The 13,737-nt window shown below is 50.6% G+C and overlaps 2 protein-coding genes across 2 annotated transcripts; both read right to left on the reverse strand.

The window, feature by feature from the left end:
• Positions 1-8,627: 8,627 nt before the first annotated feature.
• Positions 8,628-9,307, reverse strand: LOC136481053 (anthocyanidin 3-O-glucosyltransferase 4-like). Its single transcript, XM_066478436.1, has 2 exons — positions 9,004-9,307; positions 8,628-8,875 (listed from the first exon to the last, which is right to left on the reverse strand). Exons 1-2 carry the CDS (start codon positions 9,305-9,307, stop codon positions 8,628-8,630), a joined length of 552 nt encoding a protein of 183 aa, XP_066334533.1.
• Positions 9,308-10,893: 1,586 nt separating this feature from the next.
• On the reverse strand, positions 10,894-12,309 carry LOC136481054 (probable UDP-glucosyl transferase 73B6). Its single transcript, XM_066478437.1, has one exon. The coding sequence runs from the start codon at positions 12,307-12,309 to the stop codon at positions 10,894-10,896; it is 1,416 nt and encodes a 471-aa protein (XP_066334534.1).
• Positions 12,310-13,737: the final 1,428 nt, after the last annotated feature.

The raw sequence follows: 13,737 nt of genomic DNA on the forward strand, positions 1-13,737 counted from the left end.
TGATTTTGGATGTCGATTTACCAAAATCCCATTATTGTGTGACAATGAAAGTGCCATAAAGCTTACAAACAATCCCGTAAGCCATTCAAGAACTAAGCACATAGACATCCGACATCATTTCTTGAGAGACCATGAAGCCAAAGGAGATATCGAAATTTACCATGTGAGCACCGAAAAGCAACTAACCGATATCTTCACTAAGACTCTAGATGAGTCAAGATTTTGTGCTTTGCGTAGTGAGGTAAATATACTTGATTCTCGTAACGTGGTTTGGAATTTAGCACACCAATGATTGATCAACTAGAAACATAGGCAAATTTTGTGAAAACTTTATTTAAGTGCTTCAAAATGGTTTATAAAACTTGATCTATGTAGCATGACCATGGTTTGTATTGTTGTTGTGTCTTTGGTGATATATAGAGGATATATGTCCATATCTGAGATAGAGAGAGTCACATAGTCTATAGCTAAATCTACGTAGTTTGGGCAGGGCGGCAGTGCCACCCCTGGGGTGCGGCAGTGCCGCCCTCTGGATTTTTGTTGAAATTTGGCCCACAACGGCAGGGTCTGTGGGGGCCCATTTTACTTCTTTCTTATTCTTTTGGCCCCGCGGTCCCTCTCTCTCTCCCTCTTCTTTCCCCGACACCGCAGCACGCGTGCGGCCTCCTTCCTCTTGCACGCACACACGCTCGCCATCGCCTACCACGCTGCTGCCACCTAGGTAGTGCCGCGCCGGTTGCCAGCGCCTCTGCTCGTGGCTGGTGACTGCCTGAAGCTTGGGGACAAGCCATTCTTCTCCTCATCCCCTTAATCCATGAGGAAGCCAAGGTGAAACCCTAGAACCATCTCGATATATGCAATGTGGTGGTTTTGGCTATGGATTTTGATTTCTATGGATAGTGTGAAGGAGTAGGAAGCAATGGTAATGATCGATTTGAACCGATTTGACGTTTCCTCAATGGAGTGGGGGTCGGCCCCGTGGTAGTGCCGTGGCTATAGGGCGGTAGTACCGCCCTCGACGACTGCAGATCAACCATTCTGCAGCTCCATTCGATTGAGGACACTTCAAATAGGTTGGATTCAGTCACCAACACTGTAGGTCTATTTCTTTATGCAAAGTTCTTTCAAATCCATGGCTAGGTCACCATGATCTATTTGTAGACTTTGATTCTAAGATTGTGGTGGAGGATAGAAGTGGTTGGAAACTAGATTTGGCAAGAACAAGAATATAGTAAATGAAAGTGTGGAGCATCTAAGGGCGGCAGTGCCGCCCTGTCTAACTATATTCAAAACAACAAGCTCCCAAGTTCATTAACTAACTTCTTTTTCTTGTTAAAACCAGTTTGCAACCTTTTTCTAACACTCCATCTTGTATAGTTTCTCATCTAGTCCTATTTAGTTGCATAGATGGAGCAAGAAGGAGATGATGGAAGAGGGAAGAGGAAGATGTTAACCAAGCAGCTATCCCGACGAGGTAGGCGGAGGGGCATTAGCAGCAGTACAGCAGCACCTCCTGCCTATGATAAAGATGCACATCAAGCAGTATGTTGAGGCAGAAGAGAGGCTTCAAGCAAATAGGGCACACCATCTCTCCTGGTGGCTGCCCTGACACCCCTCTGCACATTATAGGGTTTGACAACAGCTATATGAGGGACAGTCGTGATGTGTTTGAGTTGAGAGCTCCTCACGACTCAGTGGCTCATCCAGTGATTGATTACTCCAAGAGTTGGAAAGGCACTGAGGAGGCCTAGGGAAATGGATCCCTATGTCACTTAGAAAGGTGATGGGTGTTGACTACAGGTTTTCGAATGTCTTTCATTCAAACTTCTATGCCATAGCCATACTCACTGCTAGGAAGGGCAAGATTTGCAAGATGCAATATATTGACATTGATGACTTGAAAGAGAAGGAAGAGCCTAAATTCAACACTGCAATCAGGATCTGTGATAGATTTGAGCTTACAGTCCATCATGTCTTTCAAGCATGATTGGAATGGGAAGATCCTAGCTTAGTTTCATGCCACATATTTCTAGAACAAGGAGACTGATGAGATACATTAGATGACGGATGGTTGTCATTATAGAGTGAACTTTGTCACTTTCTATCGGATCCTTGGATTTGGGCATGTGCATAGAACCTACTCTCGAATCCACAATGAGAGGCGTTCAGAGCTGCGGGAGGTGAGCTTTATGTGGGAGGATCCAAATAAGGCCAATGGTAGGAGGACCTGGGTTGAAGAGCTTTTATTACATCATGAACAATCTTATCAGAAGCACTCTCAACCCGAAGGACAATGCCACTGATCTCAATGGATACATTACTAATGTGTTGTCTCACTTTCCTTGATGGTGAGAGTTTCAATGTGCCTGAGGTTTATGTGGGTAGAGCTTGGCTTTGCTATGGATGATGGGAGAAGGGACTTGCCTTATGCTCCCTATCTCATGTTCATGATTGAGAGTCACCGGCCTTATATATCCCAAGGATGGATTCCACCAAACCTACAAGATCAAGAAGACACGGGGAGGGGCAGCACCTACTCATAGGGCGGGTAGCTCATTTGCTCATGAGGAATTTACCTGAGGGGTCCCGCTCTAGGTCTAGGAGGAGTGAATCTTGGAAGAGGAAGATTGGTTCTTGGATGAAGGCCATCTTTGGGAAGTGTTCATATGCAGCTGAGAGGGCTTATGATACTCAATGTGAGCAGAGAGAGCTTAGAGGACAACACCTTCCCACTCTTCCACCTGTACCACCTCCACCGGTCTACAATTTGCCCAGTCTTTCAGACACAGATGATGAAAATGGTGATGATCAGGGTGACACTAGTGAGTCAGAGGAGCAGCAGCTGTTTGGTAGTTATGATGATCCAGATCTTTAGGAGACCTTATATAGCTTCTACTAGAGTCAGAGGCAGACTGGTGTAGGTCCTTCTACTACTGCAGTTCCACCACGACGCTCTACACGCTCGAACATGCTTCACTTCTACCACTCATCGAGCAGGACGTGTTGTGGTTTTGATCCGACTCAGACGAGGAGTGAGTTGGCTTCTCTTTTTGGTACTTAATGCCAAAGGGGGAGAAAATTAGAGGGGTCAATTTTTTTTTCTCGATGCTTTGCTGCAGTTCTTCTTGTCCTATCCCTCTGAGAGTCGCTTGTTAGTTTTATAGGTTGTGAGTTAGAGTTGTTGAAAACTCTATTTATGTAATATTGCTACCTATTTGACTCTTTTGTATCGAATATGGACATGTATCTTGGTTACTATTTTAGCTTATCATATTTGTGCTAGAAGTACTTTTAGATATCTAGTTTATGCTGTGTGAACCTGATTGTAATATGGCTGATTTAGCCTAGGCCGGCAGTGCCGCCCTGTGCTACTCCAGCCAGACCTTGCTGTGCATAAACTGTCATATGCATCACGATGATATATCTGACACAGTTTGCAGCACCCCATAGTAGGCATGGATGTAGGGGGAGGCTCCCTACACACTCTAAGATATGAATTTTGGCCTTTTATGCCAAATTGGAAATTCAAATCCATATTCACATATTTACGGGGAGGCCCTACATTCATGGCTTGATAAGTTCTCAGTCTATATTTCATATCTTTTGTAAGCTCTAATTGGGTTGTCATCAATCACCAAAAAGGGGGAGATTGTAAGTACAATCAAGCCCTATGTGGGTTTTGGCGTTAATGACCACTAGATTAGAGGTCTAATGAGATTTATCAAGATGATGAGCAGGGAATGATGAAAGGAGGATGATTCATATGATGGAGGAGCCCCCAACTGCAAATGGTGACGGTTCCCAGCTCAAAGGAGGTTTAAATTCATTTATATTTTAAAATTGAGTATAGGAAAGTCGTACTATCAAGGGGAATCAATGACTTCTGTCAAATTGTGAACTAAGTGCTCATATCCTGACTAGAACTTCCTCGCACCCCAGCCAAAACAGCCATGCTTTCTGTTGTCTATCCTTGCTGTTTTGGTGAAGGCGATAGTGCTGCCCATAACAGACTATTGGGCCCCAAGGGGTATAAATACCTATTGGCCTGGCCTCCAATGGTAATCCCTTCTTCCCAAACGGTTCAGTCATACCAGAAATAGACCAGAGCTCATCTCTCTCTCCTCCATTATTGCTCCTCAAGCTCCCAAGCCAATCCTTGATTTCCACCATCAAAACTTGAGAGAAAAGGCAGCAAACTTCGATTGAAAGAGCAGATCCATTGATTCCCAAAGTCAAAAGAGTATTTGGTTCGCGTTTGGCCGGCGTCCTTGAGTTTATTACTCTTGGAGCTTTGCTCCTAGCTAGCTAGGCATTGCCCTTGAGCTTGCCAACTCGTGTGGCAGCCTTGGGAGGTTTGTAACCATCTTGTGCAGCTAAGAAATCACCCCCCCACTTCAAGGGTTCACTCTCTTGATTTGAGAACGAGAAAAGGCAAGCCTTGGTGGCAAGCCCTAGCCATTTGTGGCCAACCTCAATAACGTGGAGTAGGCAAGCCTTGGTGGTGAGCCGAACCACGGGATAAATCACCGTGTGTTGTTTACTTTCTTGCATATTTGTTGTTGAGGTTGTATTCCTAGGGTTTGTGGTCGATCTACTCGGTGGAGCTTGTCCTGCAGATTCTGGTTGTTATACTGTGACTAACTCTACTGCAGGAAGCTAGGAATTTCACCTAATCTGAATTTCCATTGCTATATTTCAAATTGTGTTGAATCTTCCCTGCGCAGGCCGGCAGTGCCGCCCTAAGTTCTAACCGAATTTGGAGCTGAGTTTTTACAGGCCTATTCACCCCCCTCTAGGCACTCCTAGGCTTACCAGAGATCCTACAACATTACCATTAGTCTGGCATACAATTCGACGGTGATGAAGTGATCACTACAACCAGTGTCGTGTACAATCTAACGGTGATGAAAAGCTCGTTACAACCAATGTGTCGTTTGATCCAATGGTGATGTAGAGCTCATCATTGCCGGCCTTTGCCTTCTCTCTTCTTGGCTATTGTTCTTTTATGAGAATTTGTTTTACTCGACAACTTTTGCAATCGTCCGATCCTCCATTTATAAAATTGGATTTTTGTCTTCCTTAACTTTTAAACCCGCTTTTTACACCACGAGAGTTCCTGAACGGTGATTTTGTCTAGCCTAAGAAATAATGGTGTGATTGGGCTTATACATGGAAATGTTAGAGCATCTCCACCCGATATCCTATCCAATCTTCTATACCAAAAAAGTAGCATTTTAGGAAATGGAGATGTTGCAACAGATCTCCTATCTTTTCTCCCATACCTATAATTTTTAAAAGATCTCCTAAAAGAAACACACTTACTCCAAAATAAAGGAGACAACCCTCTCTCCCCTATCCCCAAAGAAATACAGGTGACAGTGCTCTCTTATATTCTAATTTTATTTTAAAATGTTCTCCTAAAACAACTAATATGAAATGCAATATAAGAGATCTGGTAGACATGCTCTTAGGTCAAAACAAGCCCCTGTATTCTTGGAGTAACTTTGCCGTAACTTCAAATTGCTTTTGTACGGCAACCGTAATGATTCCAATAGTGATTTTTTCAATCATCCTCGTATATGGACCCCGACCCCCCGACCCTCCTGTCCCCTTCATTAACCTCTAGACACTACCACCCTCTCCACCAAGATCCACTCCATCCCCAGCATCTCCTCGCCATCAGTGCCTGGATCCGCATCCATCGTCGCCTGATCTACCCATTGGTGGGTCTCTCTCCAGCACTCACCAAGGTTTCAACGAGATCCAAGCCGCCGATGCCTCCATCCAACTGCCCAAGTCGATGGTGCCGGTGCCCGAGCTTGACTCGCGTGTGTCGTGCAGCCACGCCGGCGCCCACACCGAGCCCGACTACCACCGCCCCTCGCCACCTCCCACTCCAGGACTGGCCCCGACCCACTCCTTCCCCTCGGCGACGCCGGTGGTGCCGCGCCGACGGTGCCTGCCATGGTTGGAAGGATGGACGACGAGACGGCGGTCATCATTCAGGACCTCATGGAAGGTGAGGACAAGGAGGAGGGTGAAGATGACGTCGAAGACAACGAAGCCGGTGAAGCCGCGTGGGCGTTCATGCCGTCAGCCACAATGTGGGCATCCACGCCGTCTTCAACAACACGACCATCAACACCGCCACTGGTAGACACCTCTCCAGTGATGATCGCATGCTCGGGCAGGTCCTCGCCGTCCTCCCTCTCCCCGTATGCCCTACCCTTCTTCCCCTCCGATCAGTCGGCTGGCTGGAGTAAGTTCCAACGTTGGGAAGAAGACCCCTGCGCTGGCAGCTCCGACAACGAACTCGCCTCTGCCACGCGCTTGTCGTACCTGGACGCTACTCAACAGGCTCTCCGGGCCACGCCACCGCCTCCGCACGGGGGCTCTGGACGTAGCACAGAACATAGTCGCCGCGGCGGGTAACTACTTGGCGGCTACCACGAGGAAGCGGTGTCATCGGCGTGGGACCCGCGCGCCCGATGGCCGTGGGAATCCACCATTGTAGGTCACGCGAGTGCCCGCGCAATGTCGCCTAGGTCCGCAGTGGGCGGCAAGAGTCCCGATGCACCAGCACCTCGGCCCGTGGTGTAGAGCATCGATGCCTGACATGTCTCGGCGGCCCAGTCAGGGGCCCAACGTCGACGCCGATGGATTCCAGATCGTCAAGAGTCGTCGCCAGCGACACGGTCTGGGGAGAATGGTGCCCAAATGCCACCGCCCTGTCCCACCGGATCTTGTGGGTCTCTGCTTCAACCGCCTCGCGCAGGACCACATCGCCGCTCAGTGTCGCTCCCGGTCCCATTACCTCCACTGCTGGGGGACCGATCATCGACCAAGGGTGTGCAAGCAAGGTCATTTGCCGCTGTGCATGCCCTCGCTCGTAGAGGCTGGGGTCAGTCGTGGTGCCCCAAAAACACATTGCCATGACAGAGCAGCGCGGCCCAACAGGCAGCGGGGAGGTCGTGTCGCCACGACGAGCCATGACTCGCCACGACGGACCACCGCGACCCAACAGGCCGCTGGGACGTCACGTCACCACGACGGACAGGCGCGTCCCAAAAGGCAGTCGGGACGTCGCAAGGTGCCAAGCCATGTATCAACACCATCGTCGCCTACTCGCGAACAACAATCAACCGCGTCGCCACCGGCGCCAACTCAGCACCACGACAACACGCCGTCGCAGTCACCACCACCGGGCGACACCGATTGCTGCCCCAAGGTCGAGGTCCTCATCATCTCGAGGAACGCGGAGCTCACCACGACTGAAGCGGACCTCTCCCTTGTTCTCATCGCGCTTGTGGGTGCGAATCGGCCGACCGTCTTGCCGACGGAGGTCCGGGATCACCTTTCCTCGGTGTTCCACATGTCCGAGGGCGCGGCCACCATCTGTCCCTAGCTCGGGGGACCTCATGCATGCGAGCGTTAGCAAGTTGGGCGTCATGGCTTGTCGTGTGAGGTAGTTCGACTTGAGGCTGAGGCGGACTTCGAACCTTGGGGCCAATCGATGCCTCAGCCGTACCCCACGACAGACACGGCATTCGACCCAATGTTGGTTGAAGCGGCAATCCAAGACCATGATCTGCCCTCCGACCGTCGCTCTGCTTCAGAACCAGGCCATGCGGACATGGTCACCATCATGGTCGACGACCGTCCTAGCGATATCCAGCCGGTCTTGACTTCGCCTAGGGAAATGGGGGATGCTGGGCGCGCCGAGGGACTCCTCGAGCGATGACGACGCGGGTCGGCCGATGTCGCCGGGACCTGTACCCCTTCCGCTTCATGAAACGCTGGAGGCGCGGCTTTGCCTTCCGTTGCAGACGCCCCTCATCCGCCGTCCGCCTAGGCTGCGCAGACCCAGGACGCCAGTCTCCGTTCTGTCGCTGCGGCACAGCGACCACCTTGCTGCGAAGCCACGTGAGGCGCACTCCACCAAGCAGGCTCAGTGCGTGCTAAATCAGAAGCTGGGAGTCGTAGCAAGCTCGCCCAACGTCGACTCTGAGACGGTGCGCAAGTATAAATCAACCTTCCAAGCGCCGCTATCGGCCTCCAAGCAGGAGGGGCTGCAGCTTCTTTTCGGTGGGGAATTTGACTCGGAGGCCGTGAACTTGGATATCGTCGTGATGGACGAGGTTTGAGGTGGATCCTTATCTTAGTCGCAAAATAGTATCTTGTGTAATCACAACCACGTGCAAAAAGTGTGAGAGGTGTGTGATGTGGGTTTCGGTAATCTTTGAATTACCGTAACTTGATTGTTCTGTAACAAAACTTTCTACTCCTGCTTAATAAAAAACGTGCCAAGGCACGATCTCGAAAAAAATGATTCCAATAGTGAATTTTATTATTGTGGCGAAACAATTCTGTTGTTCTTTTTATATTCAATTTTGGATTACACAGTAGGTTATATAGTGGTTTGACTCCATCAATGCATGACATCTCAAGTCCTCCGCTACCTTCAGATAAGTCTCTCAAACATAATAAATGATATATATAAACCTGCTTATATAATCTCAAAGACATGAAACAAATTTGATGAGTTGTAAATCACATATCACAAGGCTGAACACACCAGCTATTTTATTCAGCAAAACCTAATTAAATGTCACATGTTAATTAATCAATCATGACACCAAAGATTGGATTAGCTTTTCCAAATTCATGTAGGACGACCCTCCCTTCTCTAATGCTCCATTTCCCTTCGCCTTGAGCTCCTGAGTCTTCCTCCTCCTCTGCTCCCCTTCGTCACCCAGATCCATCAGCCTCTCCAAAGCCTTCATCACTTGTTCCATACCCACCTCCGCCTCGACATCCGCTCTGCTTCCGTTGAGCTTACCAGCACTGAGGACATTTTCCGTTGGCTTTGTCACGCCTACAGATACCCCAACACCAAGCACGTCCACGATAAGCCTCTCATTGAGAAACTGCTCGGCGAAAAGCGGCCAAGTTGCCATGGGCATGCCGGCGCGGCAATGGCCTCCAGAGTCGAGCCCCACCCACAGTGCGTGAGGAAGCCGCCGACGGCGCGGTGAGCCAGGATGGCGACCTGGGGAGCCCAGCCTCGCACTACCAAGCACTTGTTGCTGTCGAAGCTCTCACGAAACCACTTCTTGACGTCGTCGGGCATGGAGTCGGCGTCCTTGACGACCCATACCACAGGCCAACGGCACGATGCTAGTGCCATGCCTAGCTGCATGACCTGCGCCGGTGGCATGCACCCGGCGCTGCCAAAGCTGACGTACACCACGGACTTGGACTCCTTGGTGTCCAGCCACTCCATAACCCGCCTGGCATCGCCTGTCATGGCCTGCGGATCGAGATGACGTACACCACGGACTTGGACTCCTTGGTGTCAGTTTTTTGTGTTGGTACTGTGGTAACGGGTTTTATTCAGATAAAACTCTACGTAACTCTCTGTTTCTCTCTTCGTAATAAACCAGCCACACCAAATCTGCCGATGTGTCATTGTATTAAATGCACATAAAAACAAGATGCTGCTTAGGCCAGTCTTAGTAAGAACTTTCATGGCATTTGTTTTTAAGTCATATAGAATGAGATTATAATAATTTATATCATATATTCATGTATTATAATAATCTAAATTATATAACCGCTCGATTTTTATCAATTGTTCTATTTTTTAAGGAAAGGAAATTTTATTCCGGACTCTGCATGAGTTTTACCTATAATCTCCTACTAAAAGGTAAAACCCCACCCCGACAGGGAGGTTTATTCCTTCTTCGATAACGGATTACAATCCTAAAACACCCCTTTATAGATTAAGAGCACTTGCCAACAATAATAAAACCAATCTACTAAAAATCCCCCCTTAATTCCTCCTTTCCAAAATCAGCCTTGTCCTAGCCACGGCTTGGGCTGGGGGCTTGTTTGCAGCGACACCGGTACTGGCGTCCCAGAAACGAATCCCCAACATACCTATAATTTTTAAAGATCTCCTAAAAGAAACACACTTACTCCTAAATAAAGGAGACACCCCCAATGAAATATAGGAGACAGTGCTCTCTTAGAGCATCTCCAAGAGTACACAATATTTTCTTTCAAAAAACATGGAGTTTTAAAACTCATAAAAAAGTATTGGAAGAAATAAAGAAGCCCGTCTCCAAGAGTTTCTAATAATTCACTCCTAAATATATAAGACAATTTTACATCAGGAATCTATACTATTTCTAAATTATCCTAACCACTTTTATATAATTTTTTCTCTCTTGTACATTTACGTCAGGAACTCTTTCCTACTCTTTATTCTTTCCATGTCCTTCCACCTTTAGATGGGCCGACAAACACGCGCAGGGAGAGAAGATACGCATGACTCGAAGGCGCGTAACATTACGTGAAACAAGGTGACTTTTCTCAAGTTCTAAAAGATTAGAGGATGGATTAGAAGTTGTTGGAGAGAGGTTTTTTCTCATCTTGCTAAAAACCAAGGATTAAGAAGGGATTTAGAAACTCTTATTCTAATTTTATTTTAAAATGTTCTCCTAAAACAACTTATATTATATGAGATGCAATATAAGAGATCTGGTAGACATGCTATTATGTCGAAACCAAACAAGCCCTGTATTCTAGGAGTAACTTTGCTGTAACTTTAAATTGCTTTTGTACGGCAACCATAATTATTCCAATAGTGAATTTTATTATTGTGGCGAAACAATTATGTTGTTCTTTGATATTCAATTTTGGATTACACGGTAGGTTATATAATGGTTTGACTCCATCACTGCATCACATCTCAAGTCCTCCACCACTACCTTCAGATAAGTCTCTCAAACATAATAAATGATATAAACCTGCTATTTTATTCACAAGGCTGTACACACCAGCTATTTTATTCAGCAAAACCTAATAAAATGCCACATCTTAATTAATCAATCATGAAACCAAAGATTGGATTAGCTTCTCCAAATTCATGTAGGAGGACCCACCCTTCTCTAATGCTCCATTTGCCTTCGTCTTGAGCTCCTGAGCCTTCCTTCTCCTCTGCTCCCCTTCGTCACCCTCATCCATCAACCTCTCCAAAGTCTTCATCACTTGTTCCATACCCACCTCCGCCTCGACATCCGCTCTGCTTCCGTTGAGCTTACCAGCACTGAGGACATTTTCCGTTGGCTTTGTCACGCCTACAGATACCCCAACACCAAGCACGTCCACGATAAGCCTCTCATTGAGAAACTGCTCGGCGAAAAGCGGCCAAGTTGCCATGGGCATGCCGGCGGCAATGGCCTCCAGAGTCGAGCCCCACCCACAGTGCGTGAGGAAGCCGCCGACGGCGCGGTGAGCCAGGATGGCGACCTGGGGAGCCCAGCCTCGCACTACCAAGCACTTGTTGCTGTCGAAGCTCTCACGAAACCACTTCTTGACGTCGTCGGGCATGGAGTCGGCGCCCTTGACGACCCATACCACAGGCCAACGGCACGATGCTAGTGCCATGCCTAGCTGCATGACCTGCGCCGGTGGCATGCACCCGGCGCTGCCAAAGCTGACGTACACCACGGACTTGGACTCCTTGGTGTCCAGCCACTCCATAACCCGCCTGGCATCGCCTGTCATGGCCTGTGGATCGAGATGAGGTGACCGGCACAGCGAGACGGGGCCAACGGCGACGACATTTTTGCCGGTCGCCGCCGCGAGAAGCGCGCAGGAGCCGTGCTCCAGCTCGTCGAAGCTGTTCACGACCACGCCGTCCACGGCCACGTCGAACTCCCGTATCTCCTGCATCGTCCCACAGCCCATGGTCGTCGATGGCGCGAAATGCGGCGGTAGCTGCGAACGTGATACCCTGCACTCGAACGCCGGGAGGGCAGGGATGTTGACGAGCTCATCCGCTGACGAAACCGCCTCGTGCGGCCTGTGCTTGTAGAGGTACTCGATGCAGAGCAGCGCGAACGCGCCGAAGCCGTGGAAGACGTAGCACGGCACGCCGAGCTCGCGCCCCAGGCCGAGCGCCCACGAGTGGCACATCCCGGCGACGACGCAGCTCGGTCGTCGGCGCAGCCGCAGCATCGCCTCGCTGCCGCGGCAGTAGCGCGCCACGGCCTCTCCGAACTGTTTGTTGGCAGCGAAGAAGCGCGGCACGTCGCCGGGAGACCGGAGGAGGTCCAGCCTCTCGCAGCCGTCAGGCAGGCCGGCCTCCGCCGCTGGGAACGGGATTGCGGTGACCGTGATCGCGCCATGCGGCGGCGTCGCGAGGTCTTCCACACGGCTCTGCACGAGTGGCGCGTTGGCGGGCGTCGTGATGATGGTGACCGCCGCGCCGTGGCAGGCTAGGAGGCGGCCGATGTCGGTCATCGGGATGATGTGGCTGATGGTTCCTTGCCACGGAACGAGCACGAAGTGTGGCTCCGCTGCTGCTCTAAAGATTAGCATGCAGCCCGCGTGCTTTCGGCCCGGTCCGAAGCACGGTTGCATGGCCCGGTCCGAAAACGGCCCGGCCCGTACGCGACCGTGCCTCGTGCCGGCCCGGTGCCCGCTGCAGGCCGTGCTTGGGCTGTCAACAAGGCACGCCGTGCGGCACGGCCCGGCCCGTTTTTCTAGGGTTGGCCCGGTAGGGCCCGGTAAGCCGGGGGGCTATATAAGCCAGCCGGCCGTCCCCCCGCGCGGCCGCGCCTCATTTCCCTCCCCCGGCCGCCGCAACCGTTCCCCACCGCGAAACCCTAGATCCCACCCCACCTCGCCTGCTCGTCCCGCCTTGCGCCGCCGCCCACCGCTCGCCGCTCGACGCCGGCAAGGACTCCAAGATCCACCGCTCGCCGCTCGTCCTGCACTCCGACAAGGTCTCCACCGCCGGATCTTGGAGATCTTGGAGCTCTCCCTTCTGAGCCGTCTCCACCGCCGGATCTTGCTCTCCTTTCTCGTCATCTTCCTAGTCTCCGGCCGTATCCTGAGCTCTCGTACTGTCTTCTTCCTTCTCCCTCCCTCTCTCTCTCTGACCGGCAAGGTCTTCACCACCGTGCAACTTGTTTGTCACCGTCTGTCGGGGAGTGGTGCCGCTGCCGCTCGTCTTCTTCTCCGTCTCTCCGGCGCCGGGCTCCGGCTCCATGCAGGTAAGCTGATCTCCACGCCTCCAGCCCTCCACCTCCACTCTAACCCTAGATCTAGCCCGTAGCCTTGAATCTTGATCTATTCTAACCTCTCTGCTCTCTCTCTCTCTCTCTCTCTCTCTCTGACTCTCTGTTTTCTTTTTGCATTGCAGGTCACCGGCGTTAGCTGGTGCCGCTAGATCCGTTGAGGAACGGTGCCGAGAGCTGAAGAAGAGGCTGTGCGGTAGCCATGGCCGGCTCTGGTGACGACGATGGTCCAACCATCAATGACGAGCTCAGGTCGTTGGGCCAGATCCCCGACGACGAAGACGACATGGGCGATGCTGCTCATCTCTTGTTCGGTAGGAGTGCTCCTCCGACCAACCGAGATGATGGTGCTGATGGAATGTGAATTCTGAAATGTGAATTCTGAAATGTTTTTGTGATTTGTGAACTTGTCAATTGTGAAAATGAATTTGATACATGTCCTGAACTGTAGATCTGTTGAAATGAATTTGAAAAAGGTGTTTTTTAAACAGCGGGCCACGGGCTGGCCTGATGTCTTAATGGGCCCCGTGCTGAACGGGCTGGCACGGCCTGTAAATCGGCCCACGGACCGTGCCTGGGCCTGCAAGCAAACACGGTGTCCCATTGGGGCACGGCCCGGCGGCACGCCGTGCCAATCAGGCCGTGCCCT

The sequence above is a fragment of the Miscanthus floridulus genome, chromosome 9 (genome assembly GCF_019320115.1).
Source record: "Miscanthus floridulus cultivar M001 chromosome 9, ASM1932011v1, whole genome shotgun sequence".
Classification (NCBI taxonomy): Eukaryota; Viridiplantae; Streptophyta; class Magnoliopsida; order Poales; family Poaceae; genus Miscanthus; species Miscanthus floridulus.